Source organism: Staurois parvus, unplaced genomic scaffold (genome assembly GCF_062004578.1).
Source record: "Staurois parvus isolate SC_StPar_1 unplaced genomic scaffold, SC_StPar_1.0 ptg000014l, whole genome shotgun sequence".
Lineage (NCBI taxonomy): Eukaryota > Metazoa > Chordata > Amphibia > Anura > Ranidae > Staurois > Staurois parvus.
Window position 1 is genome coordinate 4,339,120 of NW_028317810.1, and position 21,833 is coordinate 4,360,952.

General features: G+C 42.7%; 1 protein-coding gene across 3 annotated transcripts in view; it reads left to right on the forward strand.

The window, feature by feature from the left end:
* The window catches only part of TRAFD1 (TRAF-type zinc finger domain containing 1), a 53,761-nt gene that overhangs the window by 15,135 nt on the left and 16,793 nt on the right, over window positions 1–21,833 (forward strand). For all 3 annotated transcript variants that reach the window (XM_089676962.1, XM_089676969.1, XM_089676979.1), the window contains exons 4-7: window positions 2,450–2,503; window positions 11,689–12,088; window positions 15,786–16,079; window positions 18,445–18,515. In XM_089676962.1, coding sequence (XP_089533088.1) covers window positions 2,450–2,503; window positions 11,689–12,088; window positions 15,786–16,079; window positions 18,445–18,515 — 819 coding nt within the window. The remainder of the gene's footprint in view (window positions 1–2,449; window positions 2,504–11,688; window positions 12,089–15,785; window positions 16,080–18,444; window positions 18,516–21,833) is intronic.

Genomic DNA, 21,833 nt, shown 5'->3' on the forward strand with positions numbered 1-21,833 from the left:
TGGCTTCACAGGGGAAACCTACTTTCCTGTTTGTCATGGTTAACACTGTCACTTGAACAGAAAGTGAGGGCAAATCTAAAATGTTATGGTTTGCTCAGGCTTATAATGCTAGTGTGCAAAAGGGAGGAGATCTTGTTGTCTTGACAGTTGTTGGTAGGCTTTTTTTTTCAAGGATCTTCTCACTTTCTATTACGTGCAAAAAATTGAAGAGAATAGAGAGACCACAATAAACTAACTTCTAACCATTTCACTTTCTGTCTAAATCTAAAATAAAAAGTTTTGACTTCAGTTAGTCTTGTATACTCTTTTTTTTTTTTTTTTTTTTATTTGCCTAATAGGCAGTATTTAATTATAGAATAATTTTTTGTTTTTTTTGTTTTGATGACCATGTGTGTGCTACACCTGACTTGCACACATATAATGATTAAGAAAGTGGTGGAAGTAATGCAAAGGTATAACAAGCCAATTATTTGATTCATTATTAAACATTTCAGTCATTAGAAGTCAAATCTTATTGTTGGCAATCAAGATTCAGTAGTAAAGCTATGGTGCACTTAATCCATGGTGTGTATCACCTGCTCTTTAAAAGAGATTACAGCAATTGGTTATATTGAACCTGTACTTTGCCTGTTCAATGTAAAGTGAAAGGCTACCCTCTACCACGCATACTTGCCTTCTGTTGCTTCTCCATTGGCTCACTAGAGTCCTGAGCCCTAGGCTCCATCCAAGTTAAATTGATGGTAAAGTCTATTTTTTTTAAATGACAAACATATTATATTTAGTTGTTCTGTACAATATTGCGCAGAGTGACCCCAATCTCCTCTTCTGGGTTCCCCGCTGGTGCTTCTGGCTCCTCCTCTTCTCTGTGTGCTACTATAAGAAGCCACTTCCTATAGTGGCACACCTGTGGGCTGTCAAGCATGGCTCGGCCCTTTATTATAAGTAAAACTGGCCCAAAATGATAAAAAGTATTTAAAAAAAAATATAGCTGTATATTTCTTGCTATTACCATAACCTACATCACAAGAACAACACTAAGTAAATGTACCCAGCTCCTGACAATAGCAGCAATATCACATACACTATATTGTCAAAAGTATTGAGGCAACCCTCCAAATCTTTGGATCCAGGTGTTCCAATCGCCTTCATGGCCACAGGTGTATAAAATCAAGTACCTAGGCATGCAGACTGCTTCTACAAACATTTGTGAAAGAATGGGTCACTCTCAGGAGCTCAGTGAATTCGAGTGTGGTACCGTGATAGGTTGCCACCTGTGCAATGAGTCCATCCATGAAATTTCCTTGCTACTAAATATTTCACGGTCAACTGTTAGTGGTATTATAACAAAGTGGAAGCAACTGGGAACAGCAACTCAGCCACCAAGTGGTAGGCCACATAAAATGACAGAACGGGGTCAGCACATGCTGAAGCAAACAGAAGTCGCCAACTGTCTGCCTTGTCAGTAGCTAAAGACCTCCAAACTACGTGTGACCTTCAGATTAGCACAACAGTGCGTAGAGAGCTTCATGGAATGGGTTTCCATGGCCGAGCAGCTGCATCCAAGCCTTACATCACCAAGTGCAATGAAGAGCATTGATGCAGCGGTGTAAAGCATGCCGCCACTGGACTCTAGAGCAGTGGAGACGTGTTCTCTGGAGTGATAAATCAAGCTTCTCTGTCTGACAATCCGATGGATGTGTCTGAGTTTTGCAGTTGCCAGGAGAACGGTACTTGCTTGACTGCATTTTGCTAAATGTAATGTTTGGTGGAGGGGGATTATGGTGTGGGGTTGTTTTTCAGGGGTTTGGCTTGGCCCCTTAGTTTCAGTGAGGGGGACTCTTAAGGTGTCGGCATACTAAGACACTTTGGACAATTTCATGCTCCCAACTTTGTGGGAACAGTTTGGGGATGGCCCCTTCCTGTTCCAGCATGACTGTGCACCAGTGCACAAAGCAAGGACCATAAACACATGGATAAGCGAGTTTGGGGTGTTGGAACTTGACTGGTCTGCACAGAGTCCTGACCTTAACCCGACAGTACACCTTTGGGATGAATTAGAGCAGAGACTGTGAGCCAGGCCTTCTCATCCAACATCAGTGCCTGACCTCACAAATGCGCTTCTGGAAGAATGGTCAAACATTCCCATAGACACACTCCTAAACCTTGTGGACAGCCTTCCCAGAAGAGTTGAAGCTGTTTTAGCTGCAAAGGGTGGGCCAACTCAATATCGAACCCTATGGACTAAGACTGGGATGCCATTAAAGTTCATGTGCATGTAAAAGCAGGCGGCCCAGTACTTTTGGCAATATAGTGTATGAGTACACTCGTTGGGAAGAGGTTAAAGAAAAAATATTTGGCGGTCTATCTTTGTAGTGTAAATTTTATCATTATTGTACATAAAACAAAACATAAAAATGAGTCTCATCGTTATTATTTGGGATTTTTGCAGGTGACTTGTAAATGTAAAATGACCATGGAGAAAAATTTGTTGGAGGAGCATGAGGTCAGTACTACTTTTATACAGTAATTTGTGTATTTCCCTCCTCACATAGCATAATGTAATTTTTTTTTTTTGTTTTTTTTTTTGTTTAAAAAAAAGTGAAGCACTGCTGTGAAGAAACTGTCAGCAGTGCTGCAAAGAGCTGTGAGGTAATGGGGCAGTGCCGCAGAAATACTGTGAGGCATAGTAATGCAATGTTGTATGAATGGTGTGAGGTAATGTGGGGGCAGTGCCGCACAAGTGGTGTGAGGTAATGTGGGGGCAGTGCCGCACAAGTGGTGTGAGGCATGGTGGGGCAATGTTGTATGAATGGTGTGAGGTAATGTGGGGCATTCCACACAAATGGTGTGGGCTAATGTTAGGGCAGTGCCGCACAAATGGTGTGGGCTAATGTAGGGGCAGTGACGCACAAATGGTGTGGGCTAATGTAGGGGCAGTGACGCACAAATGGTGTGGGCTAATGTTAGGGCAGTGCCGCACAAATGGTGTGGGCTAATGTAAGGGCAGTGCCGCACAAATGGTGTGGGCTAATGTAGGGGCAGTGCCGCACAAATGGTGTGGGCTAATGTAGGGGCAGTGCCGCACAAATGGTGTGGGCTAATGTGGGGGCAGTGCCGCACAAATGGTGTGGGCTAATGTGGGGGCAGTGCCGCACAAATGGTGTGGGCTAATGTGGGGGCAGTGCCGCACAAATGGTGTGGGCTAATGTTGGGGCAGTGCCGCACAAATGGTGTGGGCTAATGTTGGGGCAGTGCCGTACAAATGGTGCGGGCTAATGTTGGGGCAGTGCCGCACAAATGGTGCGGGCTAATGTAGGGGCAGTGACGCACAAATGGTGCGGGCTAATGTAGGGGCAGTGACGCACAAATGGTGCGGGCTAATGTAGGGGCAGTGACGCACAAATGGTGCGCGCTAATGTAGGGGCAGTGACGCACAAATGGTGTGGGGTCATTGGAGAAGAGCTGCACACACACTGTACTGTTAAACACCCAGAGTATGAAGTGCACATGCTGAAAAGTCAGATACACAATATGGGCGTTAGCTAAAGGTTTAAAGTTAATCTGTAGACAGACTATAGATAAACTTTCCCTTTCTTTCTGGGAGCAATGTTTTGCCAGATAAAGGGTGAGGGAAAATCTGCAACGGAAACCGACAACAACAAAAAGCTGACAGGAGTTGTGACATTCCCCTAGCTATAAGGGGTTTTTGTTTCACTCTGTGTTTTTGTTGAAGAGTTTCTTTATATCTATCGAGGGAACATGTCCCACTTGGCCTCCTGATGATTTACCCCCATTCCAGGCCATTTTTTGCGATACGGTGCTGCGTTACATTAACTGACAGTTGTACGGTCATGCAATGCTGCACCCAAATTAAATTTACGTCTTTATTTTCCCCACAAATGGAGCTTTCTTTTGGTGGTATTTGATCGCCTCTGCATTGTTTATTTTTTGTGCTATAAAGAAGAAAAGATCGACCATTTTTGGGGAAAAAAACTATATTTTTTACTTTTTGCTATTAAACATGTTCAGTAAAACAAAATTTAAAACAAATTTCATCAAATTTAAGCCAAAATGTATTCTGTTACATGTCTTTGCTAAAAAAAAAAAAAATCCCAATGCGTGCAAATTAATTTACGTGCAAGTTATAGCATCTACAAATGGCTGTATGTATACTGGAGTTTTGTGTGTGTATTGTGAGGGATTAGCTCAGTAGCGGGTTGTGCTTGACCCCCTGGATGGGTCAGAACACCATGAAAGAGGCTCAGCACGACAGAAGGTACTTGGTGAATAAGGTTGTGCTTTTTTTACAAAGTCTGGTGAACACACGGAGCATAAATATAAAAACAGAAAATAAAGCCTGGCCACACTGGGCTACTAACTACAAACACAGGTTTCTTATCTAGCTGTCTGAATACAGCCTACCACTGCGCAGACACAGGGTGTTCACACAGTCCAAGATCACACAGATTATTTCTAACCACAGGATGGTTTGGTTGCTCCCCAGTCTGCCCTGCACAGCCAACTGGTTCCAGGTTGGAGCATTCTCTCTATGCAGCCTGGGAGTTTTATAGAGCCCAGAACTCACTACACCTGAGCTCATTAACTCATCAGTGAGCCACACAGGCTCACTACACAGCACAACAGGAGAAACAGTCTGTATAGAGCAGGAACCTGGGGCAAATATATCTCCCATCCTGAACACATCCCCTATTTCTTCCTGACCTCCTGTCACAGTATATTTATTGTTGCGCGCACACACGCTCTCATTGTGAGCTCCTGTACAATCTAATAAGAGGGGATGGAGATTTTCCTGCTAAACATGTATGGGGACTGGGGGTAATGATAGAAAGCTTCTGTGCAACCAGGTCCGCATCGTTTTTTCCTTCTTAGGGGAGCAGGAGATATATTAAAGGCTAGGTTCGCTTTATAGAGAAAAGCACATATTTATACAGGGAAAAAAAGCATTTATTTATTTTACAGAAGCTTGCAAGGCATTGCACCTGCTATCAGTGCATTGCATGTACAACATCAGGATCCTGCAGACATTTCTTCAGCTTTCTGCCTGTACCTCTATTTGGGCTGTCAGCCGGAGAAAGATTCAGTGGACTATTAGTGCGCTCATTACCGCACACGTAGCCAATTGAGAGCTAAAAGTCCTCCTGCCGTGGTGACAGAGCGGACTTGTAGTTCACTCATTCACAGATCCCTGTGAATCAATGATGAGGCTGGGTGTGCAGATCCCCGCACAGATGTGACGATTTTAAATGTGACCGTGGTTGTGGGGGAGAGGAACCCTCACATGCTGTCACAGTGTTTACAGTGGGGATCGAAAGTTTGGGCACCCCAGCTAAAAATGTGTATTAATGTGCATAAAGAAGCCAAGGAAAGATGGAAAAATCTCCAAAAGGCATCAAATTACAGATTAGACAATCTTATAATATGTCAACAAAAGTTAGATTTTATTTCCATCGTTTACACTTTCAAAATAACAGAAAACAAAAAAATGGCGTCTGCAAAAGTTTGGGCACCCTGCAGAATTTATAGCATGCACTGCCCCCTTTGCCAAGCTGAGACCTGCCAGTGTCATGGATTGTTCTCAATCATCGTCTGGGAAGACCAGGTGATGTCAATCTCAAAGGTTTTAAATGCCCAGACTCATTTGACCTTGCCCCAACAATCAGCACCATGGGTTCTTCTAAGCAGTTGTCTAGAAAACTGAAACTGAAAATAGTTGACGCTCACAAAGCTGGAGAAGGCTATAAGAAGATAGCAAAGCGTTTTCAGATGTCAATATCCTCTGTTCGGAATGTAATTAAGAAATGGCAGTCATCAGGAACAGTGGAAGTTAAAGCAAGATCTGGAAGACCAAGAAAAATATCAGACAGAACAGCTCGCAGGATTGTGAGAAAAACCATTCAAAACCCACGTTTGACTGCACGATCCCTCCAAAAGATCTGGCAGACACTGGAGTTGTGGTACACTATTCCACTACAAAGAGATACTTCTACAAATATGATCTTCATGGAAGAGTCATCAGAAGAAAACCTCTTCTACGTCCTCACCACAAAAATCATCGTTTGAACTTTGCAAATGAACATATAGACAAGCCTGATGCATTTTGGAAACAAGTTCTGTGGACCGATGGGGTTAAAATTGAACTTTTTGGCCGGAATGAGCAAAGGTACGTTTGGAGAAGAAGGGGCACAGAATTTAATGAAAAGAACCTCTGTGCAACTGTTAAGCATGGGGTTGGATCAATCATGCTTTGGGGTTGTGTTGCAGCCAGTGGCACAGGGAACATCTCACAAGCAGAAGGAAAAATGGATTCAATAAAATTTCAGCAAATTTTGGATGGTAACTTGATGCCATCTGTGAAAAAGCTGAAGTTAAAGAGAGGATGGCTTCTACAAATGGATAATGATCCTAAACACACCTCGAAATCCACGGGGGATTACATCAAGAGGCGTAAACTGAAGGTTTTGCCATGGCCTTCACAATCTCCTGACCTCAACATAATTGAATATCTATGGATAGACCTTAAAAGAGCAGTGCGTGACAGACAGCCCAGAAATCTCAAAGAACTGGAAGACTTTTGTAAGTAAGAATGGGCAAAGATACCTCAAACAAGAATTGAAAGACTCTTGGCTGGCTACAAAAAGCGTTTACAAGCTGTGATACTTGCCAAAGGGGGCAGTACAAGATATTAACTCTGCAGGGTGCCCAAACTTTTGCAGGCGCCATTTTTTTGTTTTCTGTTATTTTGAAAGTGTAAATGATGGAAATAAAATCTAACTTTTGTTGACATATTATAAAAATGTCTAATCTGTAATTTGATGCCTTTTGGAGATTTTTCCATCTTTCCTTGGCTTCTTTATGCACAATAATACAAATTTTTAGCTGGGGTGCCCAAACTTTTGATCCCCACTGTACATGTTAAACCCCAAATATGGGTGTTACATATAACTTGGTGCAGAATGTTAACTTCGCTTTTAAACCAAATGAGACAAGTTGCCATGTGCAGCCCACAGTCTATCATTTGCATTTTTATCCTCTTTTGCGGTAAAATGGTTATAAAAAATTAATTATTATTAGTAATATTTTGTGTTTGATTAATGTTGGTGATGGAGGTTATATTTTATAGTTTTATTTTTTTTTTAAGAAACAAAATGGCACAATTGGATACCTGCAAAATACTATCTCAGTAGATAAAATTGTTACTGATATGCTATACTGCATTGTGGTGTAAAACAAATAAGTGGAATTGATATAAGCTATCTGTTTTAGCTTTGGTTTCTTGGCTTATCAGTTAGTAAATGTTGCAATTTATAGCCAGTGGAAAGTCCCAGAAATTCAGCAGTGAAACAGAAAGTGCCAAACTAAAAGTAAAAACAGGAAGTCTAATGCGCTAGACAGGGGAAAATCCTATGAATCCAATCTCTGAGTGTGCGTTTGGCAACACATCTGTATCTACTCGGCTGTAAAATTGGGAGCAGCGGCTGTGTCCCAGATGACATGAATGGAACTGCTTACACATGAATGCACAGGACACCTGAATATCCCATGCAGGCAAAACAGGGCCCTCACACGGGTGTATGCCTAAAGTGTTGCTAAACCCACAACAGTAAAATCAGTCTGTATATGCAGTAAAGCATGCTTGTTATACTCACTGTGGAACCTAAGGAGTTAATCCGCATTGTGTAAAAAGGATGTTTGATCCTGTCTTCTCTGATCCTCCCCTTCTTCTACTGCTCCCAATCCATCTTCTGATAGTACAGAGTTTTTGGAGGCACTCTTCACATGCTCAGTTTGGTACATAATGGTAGAGAGGTTTTGTTTGTTTTGTTTTCTGGGGGGGGGGGTGGTATGTGATCTACACAGTCCAAACCGTGGGTCAGGGGTCATGCAGCCTCATAGGACAGTCAGAGAAGAATGAAAACTCCTCTTACAAGCTTTAACCAGTGTTCGGCAGGACACTGATAGGAGTCCCAAGACTGCTATATACTGCTGATGAGAAAAGGTATCTAGCAGTTTATATTTACTTAAATAATTGCATTTCCATGTTCTATGTACTGTGGAAGACCGGATATAGTGAATGCAGGGTCCTGGGTTTAGTAACACCTTAAGTGCACCCATGTGAATGAAGTCCTAAAGTGTGTGTAAACTCGTAATCTACTTTTAATATGGTTCATTTGTTGTTGGTGTTGCAAAGTCTAGTTACCTGCCAGAAACAATGAAACTGGCCGTTCACTAATAGAACTTTGTTATTTTTTTTTATTTTGTTTCATTTCCCTATCATTAATGGTTTTAATTTTAATGTTTGTTTACAACCACAGAGAAAATTCAAAGAGCAGGATGGAAACATTTTTTAACAGCAAACATGGTGTTCTTTCAGGAAAGTCCATCATTCCAAACTCAAATGTTAAAAGCAAACAACATTTTTAGGAACTTTGGAACCACGTTTGTCAAGACATTGAGTGTACTGAGAATTTTTGTCCGATTGTTCATATGAATATCTACTAGTGTATGACCAGCTTTACTGTGTCTGGCTGACAATGCAAAGCTGTTACTTTGCAGTTGGCATCAGTGTTGTCAGACTGGCAGGCTGACAACACTTCTGCTAATTATCAGGCAGTGGCTTAGCCTTGTCAGCCTATATCAGGAAGTGCTGTTACTGGCATGATTTCAAGACCAGTAACTCCGCAATAGATTCACAAAACATTGTTTGCTCATAAAACTGCATACAGTGAGGCATGATAACTGACATACTGAAAAATTAGATTTTGGACTTGCATACACTTTAACCTCAAGGTAATGTCACACTGAAGGCCTCTCCTTCACCACCATAGAAATCGAAGTCCTTGTTTTTTCCACAATAACATTTGGCTGGATCCACAATTATGCATTCTGGTAAGGTGTACTGCAGTGCCATTTATTCTTAATGGCTTCCCTGCTCGCCTACAGTGCAGCATATCACTGCATAGTAGCACACTACCATATGCTGCATTATAAAATTAGTGCATGCACCTTTTAGTGTGTTAGGAAGGCAATTCAAATGAATGAGCTGCCTTAACAAAATGCACGTGAATTCATTGTTACATTACAAAAAATATGTGCCCTTTTTTTTGTCACCTTAGGTAGACCACTTGCCAACCGCAGATAGATGAATGACGGCTTCACTGCGGCCGGCCAGTTGTGGGTGGCGTCCTATGATGTCCTCCCAGAACGTGCTCTCCTGCGTGCCCCAGCGGTCTCCGTGATCGCTGTGTCCTATGGATACAGCTGATCACGTGGTATGGTAAAAGGCCAATCACAGCGGCCTTTTACCACGTGTTCAGCCGTGTCCAATGACACACTGATCACTGGGAAATGCAATTACCGGTTATCGACTGCAATTTCCTCACGCTGTGAGGGCGTGAGGAAAGTACTGCAGAGAACCGGCAGTTTTCAGAGGAGGGGTCGGCACCAATCATCAGGGCACTGATGACCAGTGCACTGATGATCGGTGCCCAGCAGTGCCACCCACCTGTGCCCAGCAGTGCCGCCAGGCAGTGCCAGCTCATTAGTGCCGCCTATCAGTACAGCCTCATCAACACACATCAGTGAAGGAGAAAAATTACTCAATTGCAAAATTTTATAATAGAAACAAAGAAAAACCTTTTTTTAATTTTTTGCTTTTTTTTGTTTCCAGCACAAAAAATAGAACGCCCAGCGGCGAGTAAATGCCACCAAAAGAAAGCTCTATTTGTGTGAAAAAAAATTATAAAAATTTCTTATGGGTACAGCATTGCATAACCGCGCAATTGTCTTTCAAAGTGCGACAGCACTGAAAGCTGAAAATTGACCTGGGCAGGAAGGGGGTATAAATACCCTTTAGGCAAGTGGTTAAACGAACCGGCTGCTTTATTACACAGTGATGGCATGAATCCAACCTTTCAAATTTCTAAAAAGATATTGCTTATTAAATATTTGTCTTCCAGTCTTTGAAAATGTCATGCCTATGATGGAGACCTTATGAGTATTATATACTGTATCTGCTTACCTTTCTGTTCGTATTTGGTTTCTATAAATAGTCCAGATTCTGAGGATTTAGATAAAGTAGAGCCTCCATGTACCGTATTTTTCGCCGTATAAGACACACTTTTTCTTCCCCAAAACTGGGGGGGAAATGTCAGTGCGTCTTATGGAGCGAATATGGAGCGGCCGGTCCGGTATTTCCACCGCGGCCGTGTCAGAATACCGGGCCGGCCGCTCAGCTCTGCAGCGGGACCTTACCTGTTCCTCTATCCAGCGGCGTGCTGTCTTCCCGGCTTCTGTAGTGTGGGCACTGGGCATGACAGCCGGGTGCCAAGTGCGCATGCGCAAGAAGCGGTGCTTTTTGTGAATGGTAAGGCGGTACCTGGGACACATGACAGATCCCAGAAGCCGCCGGACCAATCACAAAGCGCAAGTGCTTCTCGCTCATGCGCACTGGGCACCCGGCTGTCATGCCGAGCGCCATTACAGAAACCGGGAAGACAGCGCGCGGCTGGATTGAGGAACAGGTAAGATCAAACAAAAACTCTGCGGAAGTAAGAGCGGGTACCTGTCAAATTCAGGTACCCGCTCCCCACCTCCCCAAAGGTCAGCAGTCATCTGTACTGTCCGCAGTCTCTGGTCATCCCTGTGCTGCCCGCAGTCTCTGGTCATCCCTGTGCTGCCCGCAGTCTCTGGTCATCCCTGTGCTGTCCGCAGTCTCTGGTCATCCCTGTGCTGTCCGCAGTCTCTGGTCATCCCTGTGCTGTCCGCAGTCTCTGGTCATCCCTGTGCTGTCCGCAGTCTCTGGTCATCCCTGTGCTGTCCGCAGTCTCTGGTCATCCCTGTGCTGTCCGCAGTCTCTGGTCATCCCTGTGCTGTCCGCAGTCTCTGGTCATCCCTGTGCTGTCCGCAGTCTCTGGTCATCCCTGTGCTGTCCGCAGTCTCTGGTCATCCCTGTGCTGTCCGCAGTCTCTGGTCATCTCCTGTACTGTGTCTGCAGTCCATTAGTTCAGAATTTTTTTTTTCCTGTTTTCTGCCTCTAAAACCTAGGTGCGTCTTATGGTCAGGTGCGTCTTATACGGCGAAAAATACGGTAAGCTGTTCTGGTTGGTACCTTGAAGAAGTTGCCCTGATTTAGCTAGAAATTGGAAACCTGGAATCATAATTGATTTGATCCGGTGTAATGGCACTCTTAATATTGACGATATAAACTTAAACTTCCTAGAGTAGATAACATGTTAGCAGGAGTTTGGTTAAAGGGCTCCCTAAGTAGGTGATGTATCTAAACTAGAACAAAGAAAATTGGTCCATAAATAGAGTTGTTGCACATTAGTTAGTTATTTTATCAGTGAATGAAAAAAGGCATTTGCTTCAGTTTTGATAAATCAGCCCAGCTTTCAAAGGGAATACAATTTAAACCATTAAGATGACAGAAAAACAGTATGATTATAGTTAGAGCTATGTTTATTCAGTGTCTTAAAAAGGAATCCTTACCCTAGAGGAGCCAATCAGATTTAATTTTCTGTTATTCCATTGTCATTTTCCACTTACATCCTATCTGGTTTTTATTGATTATGAGGCAAAAGAGATGGCAGTTCTTAAAAATTATTTGATAAATGAGGTAAATTTTATTAAAACTATTCTGTGATTTTACTCTGTGATTTCTCTTTGCAGCGCTCTTCTTGTCCCCTCCGCCTGGTACAATGCCAGTATTGTGAGCTAGAACTGGCTTGTAATAAGCTTGGAGAGCATGAAGAGTATTGTGGAGCTCGGACAGAGCGATGTGAGAAATGTGGATCTAGTGTCATGACCAAAGACTTAAAGGACCATCCTGCTGTGTGCGGCAAAGCAACAGAACCAAAAAAGCCAGCCAGAGCACAGAGCTATAAAGATTCTGACTATGAAGGCGCATGGTTTGACAGCGTACAATCTAGGAACACATTCACAAATGATATGTTTTCTCAAATTCCTAAACATGTGCCCAAAAGATTTTATGGGAATTCTGTTTTAACACGATCCTTTAAGACATCAAATGAGGAAGCAGAGCGAAACAAGAGGAGAGAACAGAACAGAGGTGAATTTCTTTTACCCATTGGCTTCTCATTAAATATAAGTTATGTGAACCTTCAATTTTGATTTTGATTGTGTGCATATCTATTGCCTCAGCTCTGTCATTCTTCATTATAGTGCTCATGGCAAACGAGCAGGGAAATGAAAGCATGGTTCTGTTGATGGCAGTCTTAATTGGATAATTACTTATGTTCTGTTGTCCATAAATGTTTTCCACGGCTCCTGGGGTTTGCAGAGTGCAGGCACTAACACAGGAAGAATTGACCAAGTAGCAGAGTGTTGGAACGTCTTCTAGGGATCGCTCTCCCACCAAAACGAAGTCTTCCCACTGTACCGATCAGCTCCTCAGACTCTCTCCTTACAGTTCTTGCTGCTCTCCACATGGACATTTGTCTGTGTATCTCCCAGAGCCTGTCCACTTCCTCCGTGAGGAAGATAACAGGCTCAGAGAGACATGCTGACAGTTGAGACAGCAAAAGGGGCTGTATGTGGCCTTGGGGCCGCAATTTGCTCAAGTCTGCTCTAGAAGGATCCTGATAGCTTTTAAATACACATTCTAGCCACTCATCAGAGCTGAGGTCTCCACATAACTAACTCCATGGTAGTTCAGATATCCTGTGGTGTGTTTTTGGGGTATTTGTTGTGTAATATTTTTATTGAGATTTTGAAGGCGGTAACCTGGCATCGGGTTCGCCCACGCATTGGGACAAGGTCAATTGCATGGAAAATCAAACAAACATTAAAACATAGATAATTCAACAGACAGCCCAGGAGCTGTGTGACCCATCAGATAACTTTCAAATTACAACTACAAAACATCTCAGGGGTATACAGTCAGGTCCATAAATATTGGGACATCGACACAATTCTAACATTTTTGGCTCTATACACCACCACAATGTATTTGAAATGAAATGAACAAGATGTGCTTTAACTGCAGACTGTCAGCTTTAATTTGAGGGTATTTACATCCAAATCAGGTGAACGGTGTAGGAATTACAACAGTTTGCATATGTGCCTCCCATTTGGTAAGGGACCAAAAGTAATGGGACAATTGGCTTCTCAGCTGTTCCATGGCCAGGTGTGTGTTATTCCCTCATTATCCCAATTACAATGAGCAGATAAAAGGTCCAGAGTTCATTTCAAGTGTGCTATTTGCATTTGGAGTCTGTTGCTGTCAACTCTCAAGATGAGATCCATAGAGCTGTCACTATCAGTGAAGCAAGCCATCATTAGGCTGAAAAAACAAAACAAACCCATCAGAGAGATAGCAAAAACATTAGGCGTGGCCAAAACAACTGTTTGGAACATTCTTAAAAAGAAGGAACGCACCGGTGAGCTCAGCAACACCAAAAGAAGACCCGTAAGACCACGGAAAACAACTGTGGTGGATGACCGAAGAATTCTTTCCCTGGTGAAGAAAACACCCTTCACAACAGTTGGCCAGATCAAGAACACTCTCCAGGAGGTAGGTGTATGTGTGTCAAAGTCAACAATCAAGAGAAGACTTCATCAGAGTGAATACAGAGGGTTCACCACAAGATGTAAACCATTGGTGAGCCTCAAAAACAGGAAGGCCAGATTAGAGTTTGCCAAACGACATCTAAAAAAGCCTTCACAGTTCTGGAATAACATCCTATGGACAGATGAGACCCAGATCAACTTGTACCAGAGTGATGGGAAGAGAAGAGTATGGAGAAGGAAAGGAACTGCTCATGATCCTAAGCATACCACCTCATCAGTGAAGCATGGTGGTGGTAGTGTCATGGCGTGGGCATGTATGGCTGCCAATGGAACTGGTTCTCTTGTATTTATTGATGATGTGACTGCTGACAAAAGCAGCAGGATGAATTCTGAAGTGTTTCGGCAATATTATCTGCTCATATTCAGCCAAATGCTTCAGAACTCATTGGACGCCGCTTCACAGTGCAGATGGACAATGACCCAAAGCATACTGCAAAAGCAGCCAAAGAGATTTTTAAGGGAAAGAAGTGGAATGTTATGCAATGTCCAAGTCAATCACCTGACCTGAATCCGATTTGAGCATGCATTTCACTTGCTGAAGACAAAACTGAAGGGAAAATTCCCCAAGAACAAGCAGGAACTGAAGACAGTTGCAGTAGAGGCCTGGCAGAGCATCACCAGGGATGAAACCCAGCGTCTGGTGATGTCTATGCATTCCAGACTTCAGGCTGTAATTGACTGCAAAGGATTTGCAACCAAGTATTAAAAAGTGAAAGTTTGTTTTATGATTATTATTCTGTCCCATTACTTTTGGTCCCTTAACAAGTGGGAGACACATATGCAAACTGTTGTAATTCCTATACCGTTCACCTGATTAAAGCACGTCTTGTTCGTTTCATTTCAAATCCATTGTGGTGGTGTATAGAGCCAAAAATGTTAGAATTGCGTCGATGTCCCAATATTTATGGACCTGACTGTATGTGTACCAGGAGAAGACATGGAAAAAGTACAGAGAGTCAGGAGAAAATAGAAGTAGGAAATATACAAGGGGGGAGGTAGAAAAGTGAGTCCCCACAGACTTGGAGACAGGTCAGATGACATGCTACAGGTGGACAAAACTGGCCAGATGTAAAGATGGTAAAGCATGATGATCCATGGTTCCCATGTTTTCATCTTTTAACTTCTGAAAGGATATGAAGGGGTTCTTCCAAGCTTTGGCTATAATTTGTTTTTGGCATCCAAGAATAAATGGGTCGCAAGTTTTTTTAATTTTTATGAGATAAACACAATGGACAATACAGCAGGACCAATTTGGCATCTTTGCTGGTGGTTAGATAGAATACCGTGTGCAGGAGGCCAAAGACCCTAGACTAGAATCAAATCATCCGTAGGACCTCCAAATATGAAGGGTGCTGCTTCGTTGGCCACAGCCCCTGATGCATCTGTCGCTGCAAGCGGGGTTCTCATGAGCTATTTGGACAGAGACCTAATACCACCTGAAATGGACTTTGTATGTTGATTAAAGGGTAGCCGTGTTAGAGGAACATTTCACTACTGTTGACTAGGCTTTGCTCCAATCCTCATTGAAGTCGCAAGGTTTTGTTCCCAATTGGCCACATAGGGGATAGATGATAGAGATTTACAACATCTTCAAAGTGGCGTAGAGGGCAGAGATGAGTCCAGGGAATGTTGGGATACGTGTTCGAAATTAGTTTTTTGAAAAGTGGAAGTGCAATATAGTCATTATCAAATGTCAAAGTTGTGTGTAATGGAAAGATTTCAAGCGGGGCGCATCATGTGGAGATGACCACAACACAAACACCCTTAGTTATTTCACACCTAATGGAAAGAAGGGGTTATTCAGAATTGGCAAAAGAGGTAGAAAGGGGTACGTGAGATTTTCTGTCTGTGTAGTAGACCGTATCCCAAGTTTTCAAGCTGTGCAACATTTAAGGGGCTCAGTGAATTTCCAAAGTGGAACGTTAGAAGTGGCATTTAACATGGAAAGTTGTGAAATTTGGGCTGCTAAAGTGTTTATTAGATGATAAATGTTATTATTTCATGAAAAAAATAATAAAGTACTCATATTCAGTATATTTAATGAATATTGCACAATTGAGCTTTAGATATTTTACTTTTTCAGTAATTCTTGTCACTTCAACTGCTTTATTGTACATGTTAATTGACTGAAGGGATAATCTGCATAACATTTCACAACAATTCTTTCTTTGACTAAGAGAGTACATTGGCAGATGGATTTGACATCCCAGCTCACCAGTGGGTAGAGAATGAGGAAGTGCTTAGAGCGTTGGGAGAAGACTCACTCGGTATCCCGCACTTTCCTGATCACTTCCAGCCTATGACTGACAATACAGGTCTGAGATCTCAGCCTGAGAGTTCCTTCTCTAGAAGGGATCCTGAATTCTGGAGTAATATATACTCTACAGAAAACGTGAAGAGGACGGCATCCAACGAGAAGAAAAATATCAACAATGACGATTCAGCCCAACTGAATGTACCCACTCCTTCCTGTAAGTATTTCTGCATTCTGTTACCTTGAAATGCATTTTGGCAGAAAAATATTCTCATATTAATCCAAATGTCAAATATTGTATTAAAGTCCTTAAAACCTAATTCCGAACAAAACTTTCTTTAGTTTTAAATAGAGTAGTGATGAGTTAGAACCTCCTATCCATTTTTTATTTTCTCTGTCCCCTTCACTTCTGTCTTCTGCTACTGTAATGGTGGTTAAGGATGCGGCTGTGCTGTCTTCCAGGATCTGAAAACAGGCTGCTCAGAACTAAAAATTCTTTAGAAGGTAAAACAGTCCCTACATGCAACAGTGAGAGTGTCTCAGTGTAACAGGAATCATCATTGTACTTTCAGATGGGAAATGTTTACTACTGTCTGCTACAGTTCATCATACAGTATAGTGTGTGTGTCTTGACCTGAAGTACTCTTGTTTTTAAATTGGATATCCACTACAGTTCTGGAAGATTTACCCCCCTTCATGACTGGACCATTTTTTTGCTGTACAGTGCTGTGTTACTTTAACTGACAATTGAGCCATCATGCAACGCTGTGTATATACAGTATCTCACAGAAGTGAGTACTCCCCTTAAATTTTTGTAAATATTTTACTCTATCTTTTCATGTGACAACAGTGAAGAAATTACACTTTGCTACAATGTAAAGTAGGGAATGTATAGCTCACTACTTTACATTGTAAATTGTAAAATAACTCAGCACACAGCCATAAATGTCTAAACCACTGGCAACAAAAGTAAGTACGCCCTAAGTGAAAATGTCCAAATTGGGCCCAATTAGCCATTTTCCCTCATCTTATCGCTTTTACTCTGTCATATTGGTCGCTATAAGCTCAACATGGCACCTCATGGCAAAGAACTCTCTGAGGATCTGAAAAAATTGTTGCTGTACATAAAGATGGCCTAGTCTATAAGAAGATTGCCAAGACCTTGAAACTGAGCTGCAGCACGGTGGCCAAGACCATACAGCGGTTTAACAGGACAGGTTCCACTCAGAACAGGCTTCACCATGGTTGACCAAAGGAGTTGACTGCGCGTGCTCAGCGTCATATCCAGAGGTTGTCTTTGGGAGACGTATGAGTGTTGCCAGCATTGCTGCAGAGATTGAAGGGGTGGGGGGTCAGCCTGTCAGTGCTCAGACTATACGCCACACACTGCATCAAATTGGTCTGCATGGCTGTCATCCCACAAGGAAGCCTCTTCTAAAGATGATGCACAAGAAAGCCCACAAACCGTTTGAAGACAAGCAGACTAAGGACATGGATTACTGGAACCATGTCCTGTGATCTGATGACACCAAGATAAACTTATTTGGTTCAGATGGTGTCAAGCGTCTAACTATAAATCACTGATTGCCACCATTAAAAATTAGCTCTCTGAAGACCTGCAATCAAGAGTAGTTGACCTACATAAGGCTGGAAAGGGATATAAAGCAATCTTATTGTATTTTAGGCACCCATCAGTCAACATTTAGACCAATTGTCTATAAATGGAGACAGTTTAGTACTGAGGCTCTTCTTTCTAGAAGTGGATGCCCAGTCACCCGCCTCCCAAGGCACAACACAGACTCAGTGAGGTAAAGAACAACCCACGAGTTACAGCTAAAGGCTTGAAGACATTTCTGGAACTGCCAAACATCCCTGTTCATGAGTCTACCATATTGAATTCTTCGAACTGGCAGGGTATCAATGACCAGACATCACGAAGAAAGCTGCTGCTCTCAAAAAAAAAACAAAAAAAAAAAAAAAAAAAAAACTATTGCTGTGCACCTTAAGTTTGCCAAAGAGGACCTTGGTAAACCACACTGATATTGGGAACATTTTTTGTGGATTGATGAAACAAAAGTTAAAATACTTGGGAAGAATTCTCAGACATCCTACAAATATGTCTGAGCTGAAGCAGTTTTGTAAAGCGGAATGGTGAAAACATTTTTCCTGGATGTTGTGAAGGTCTGATCCAGTTCTACTGAAAGCACTTGCTTCAGGTCATTGCTGTCAAATAAATTGTGACCAGCTACTAACGTCAAGGGTTCACTTACTTTTTCCACCATCACTGTGAATGTTTCATGGATATGTTCAATGAAGATACTAAAAATTAGAATAGTTTGTGTTATCAGTTTAAGCACATTGTGAAATACATTTTTTATTTAAGAATTACAGCATCGTGGCAATGCTTTGCTCACAACACATGTAAGGCATGCTATGAGAAGGCAGATGTCAGCTGTTGAATTTTTTTTTCCCTGGAGTTGTATCTTAGCAGTGAAATGGAAAGTGAATGGATTAATAAAGCTTATGTCTATATATTGCATACATGGTGGTACGTGTTTACATTGTATCATTTGTCTCTTCAGCTGAGAGCACCCAGTTGCCATGTGAGTTCTGTGAAGAGTTGTTCCCTCTGGAGGACCTTATCTTACATCAGGTACAATTATCAGATCCATTGCTCTGTCATACATAGCATCGATGCTGTGACTTCATAAGGCCTGTTGCACAAAGGAGTAAAAAATGCTGAGTGTTTTACTAATCTGAAATGAGATGCATTGTTGTCTATGGGACATTGCACACAGCTGGGTAAAGATCAGTAATACAGCGTTGAGTACAGAGCAGTAAAACAAACATGGTAAATTTTTTATTTGAGCCCAGTAATTTAGTCCCCTTGCACACGAGCATCATCATTTACTGATGTTTTACTCAGGAACTTGTGACACCTGTGTGCAAGGGGCCACAATACTGGCAATGAAGAATTTTACTCAAGTATACTCATCTATACACTTGCACACCTTTACTCGCCTATACTCAACATCACGCAAGTCTGTAAACGCGTGTGCAAGGGGCTGTAAAGCTGTAATTGGCTATAGACCGGAGATGACCTATACTGGCCACTTTCTACCAAAATGAAAAATAAAATTAAGTTTGGCAGCGCAAAACTTATTTTTATTTTTAATTCATTGAGGATTGTGGGAGCACTGTCTTTTTTGTTTCCAGCCATATGTTGTGTTGTTAATATTATCTAAGGGAGGTAGTTTCTTTGGTGGTAGCGAGGGATAACACACATTACCAGTTTAGTTTCTACCAGAATGGATGATCTCATATCTGATAACAGCAGATGCCTACAAATCAACCTCTCCCAGACAATTTCACCCACCATTCAACCTCTAATGTTTGCAAAACTTTGTTAGATTTCTGTTGTCGGCACATCATCCTCCAAAGGTAAGGAGAGCCAGGAGCATCTGGCAACTCTGTCCCTTTTTAATATGTTCTCTTAGTTGAACATGGCTTGTCTGAACTTGGCTGTACATTTTTGTAGTGTCATTAGCAAAAAGGGCTACCTGAGCACACTTGGATTGTACACTGTGCAGACAAATTAAAGGAACACTCTTTTTAATCAGAGTATAGCATCAAGTCAATTAATTTCCTTGGATATTGATCTGGTCAGTTATGTAGCAGAGGGTGTTGTTAATCAGTTTCAGCTGCTTTGATGTTAATGAAATTAAAAGGTGCACTAGATGGGTAACAATGAGACGACCCCCAAAACAGGAATGATTTTACAGGTGGAGGCCAGTGACATTTTTTCCCTACTCATCTTTTTCTGACTGTTTTTCACTAGTTTTGCTTTTTGGCTAGGGTCATTGTCACTACTAGTAGCATGAGGTGATACCTGCACCCTACAGAGGTTGCAGGCAGTCCAACTCCTCCAGGATGGCACATCAATACGTGCCATTGCCAGAAGGTTTGCTGTGTCTCCCAGCACAGTCTCAAGAGCATGGAGGAGATTCCAGGAGACAGGCAGTTACTCTAGGAGAGCTGGACAGGGCCGTAGAAGGTCCTTAGCCTATCAGCAGGACCGGTATCTGCTGCTTTGTGCAAGGAGAAACAGGATGAGCACTGCCAGAGCCCTACAAAATGATCTCCAGCAGGCCACTGGTGTGAATGTCTCTGACCAAACAATCAGAAACAGACTTCATGTGGGTGGCCTGAGGGCCCGATGTCCTCTAGTGGGCGCTGTGCTCACTGCCTGGCACCACAGAGCTCGATTGGCATTTGCCATTGAACACCCTGAGCACATGTGAGATGTGAAAGGGCAGGTTCACCCTGAGCACATGTGAGAGATGTGAAAGGGTCTGGAGAAGCCGTGGAGAACGTTATGCTGCCTGTAACATCATTTAGCATGACCATTTTGGTGGTGGGTCAGTGATTGTCTGGGGAGGCATATCCATGCAGGGACTCACAGACCTCTACAGGCTAGATAATGGCACCCAGACTGCCATTAGGTATTGGGATGAAATCCGTGGACCCATTATCAGACCCTACGCTGGTGCAGTGGGTCCTGTGAATGGCAGTGCCCGGCCTCGTGGCGAGAGTATGCAGGCAGTTCCTGGAGAATGAAGGAATTGATACCAATGAATGGCCCCCACGCTCGCCTGACCTAAATCCAATAGAACACCTCTGGGATATAATGTTTCGGTCCATCTGACGCCGCCAGGCTGCACCTCAGACTGTCCAGGAGCTCAGTGATGCCCTGGTTCAGATCTGGGAGGAAATTCCCCAGGACACCATCCGTCATCTCATTAGGAGCATGACCCAACGTTGTCAGGCATGCATACAAGCATGTGTGGGTCATACAGACTGAGTATCATTTTTGAGTTGCTGCAATGACATTTCAGCAAAATGGACTAACCTGCTGCATCCTTTCAGAGTGTCTTTAAAGCGGAGCTCCACCCAAAAGGGGAAGTTCCGCTTTAAGGACTGCTCCCCCGCTCCCCATTAAGGATTGGCACCTTTGGGGAGCGGGGGGGGGGGGGGAGTGGTTACCCGGATTTGACAGGTACCCGCTCCCACTTCTGGTCCGATCGCCTAGGCAATCATCAGAAACGGAAGGTGTCCTCCTACCCTCCCTCCCTGTAGTCTTTTTGGACATGTGACAGGTCCCAGAAGACTACAGGATCATTCACAAAGCGCAGCACTACTCGTGCATGCGCAGCGGCTACCCAGCTGTGAAGCCGCAAGCTATTCTAGCCGGGTGCTCACACTGAAGATGCCGGCCTCCTGGAATCCAGGACGGCCGGTGAAACGGGCTGCAGGGGACACACCACGGGACCGAGGGACAGTTAAGTGGCTGTTTTTTAAAAGTTAGCAGCTACAGTTTTTGTAGCTGCTGACTTTTTTTTTTTTTTTTTTTTTTTATAGGTCAAGTGGAACTGCTGTGTTTTCAAAGTGTTCCTTTAATTTTTTTTTGAGCAGTGTGCTTGTATATCTGACCTCCCTGCTATGTTTAGGGAACCCTTAGTGCCCTTTCTAATCATTGTGGTGGTGTATTGGCATTTGCACATTAAGATGTAGTTTAGGTTGTGTTGCATTAAGGCAGAAATTCATGTGAATAGTCTGCCTAATGCACTGCAAAAGATACCATTTCTGGCAGTGCACTGCAACATGCGTTGTATTATGCTGTTCTGCAATGCAAATCCATCAGCAAAGTGCATTGGGCTCACGAATATAACATGCGTTTCCTCAATGCAGTACTGGTAATGGGCTCTTAAAGGACACACATCGATATTTAATAACGTTTGAAATGGCAATACAGATCTTTAGCCCTGGTTCACACTGATGCAGTGTGACATATCGCATTTGATTTGCACAGGAGCCACACCACATTCCTGTGCAAATCACATGCGATTTCTGTGCGGTGCAATGTGAGCCATATATTTTATAGTGCAGGACTTTTTTTTTTTTTTTTTTTTTT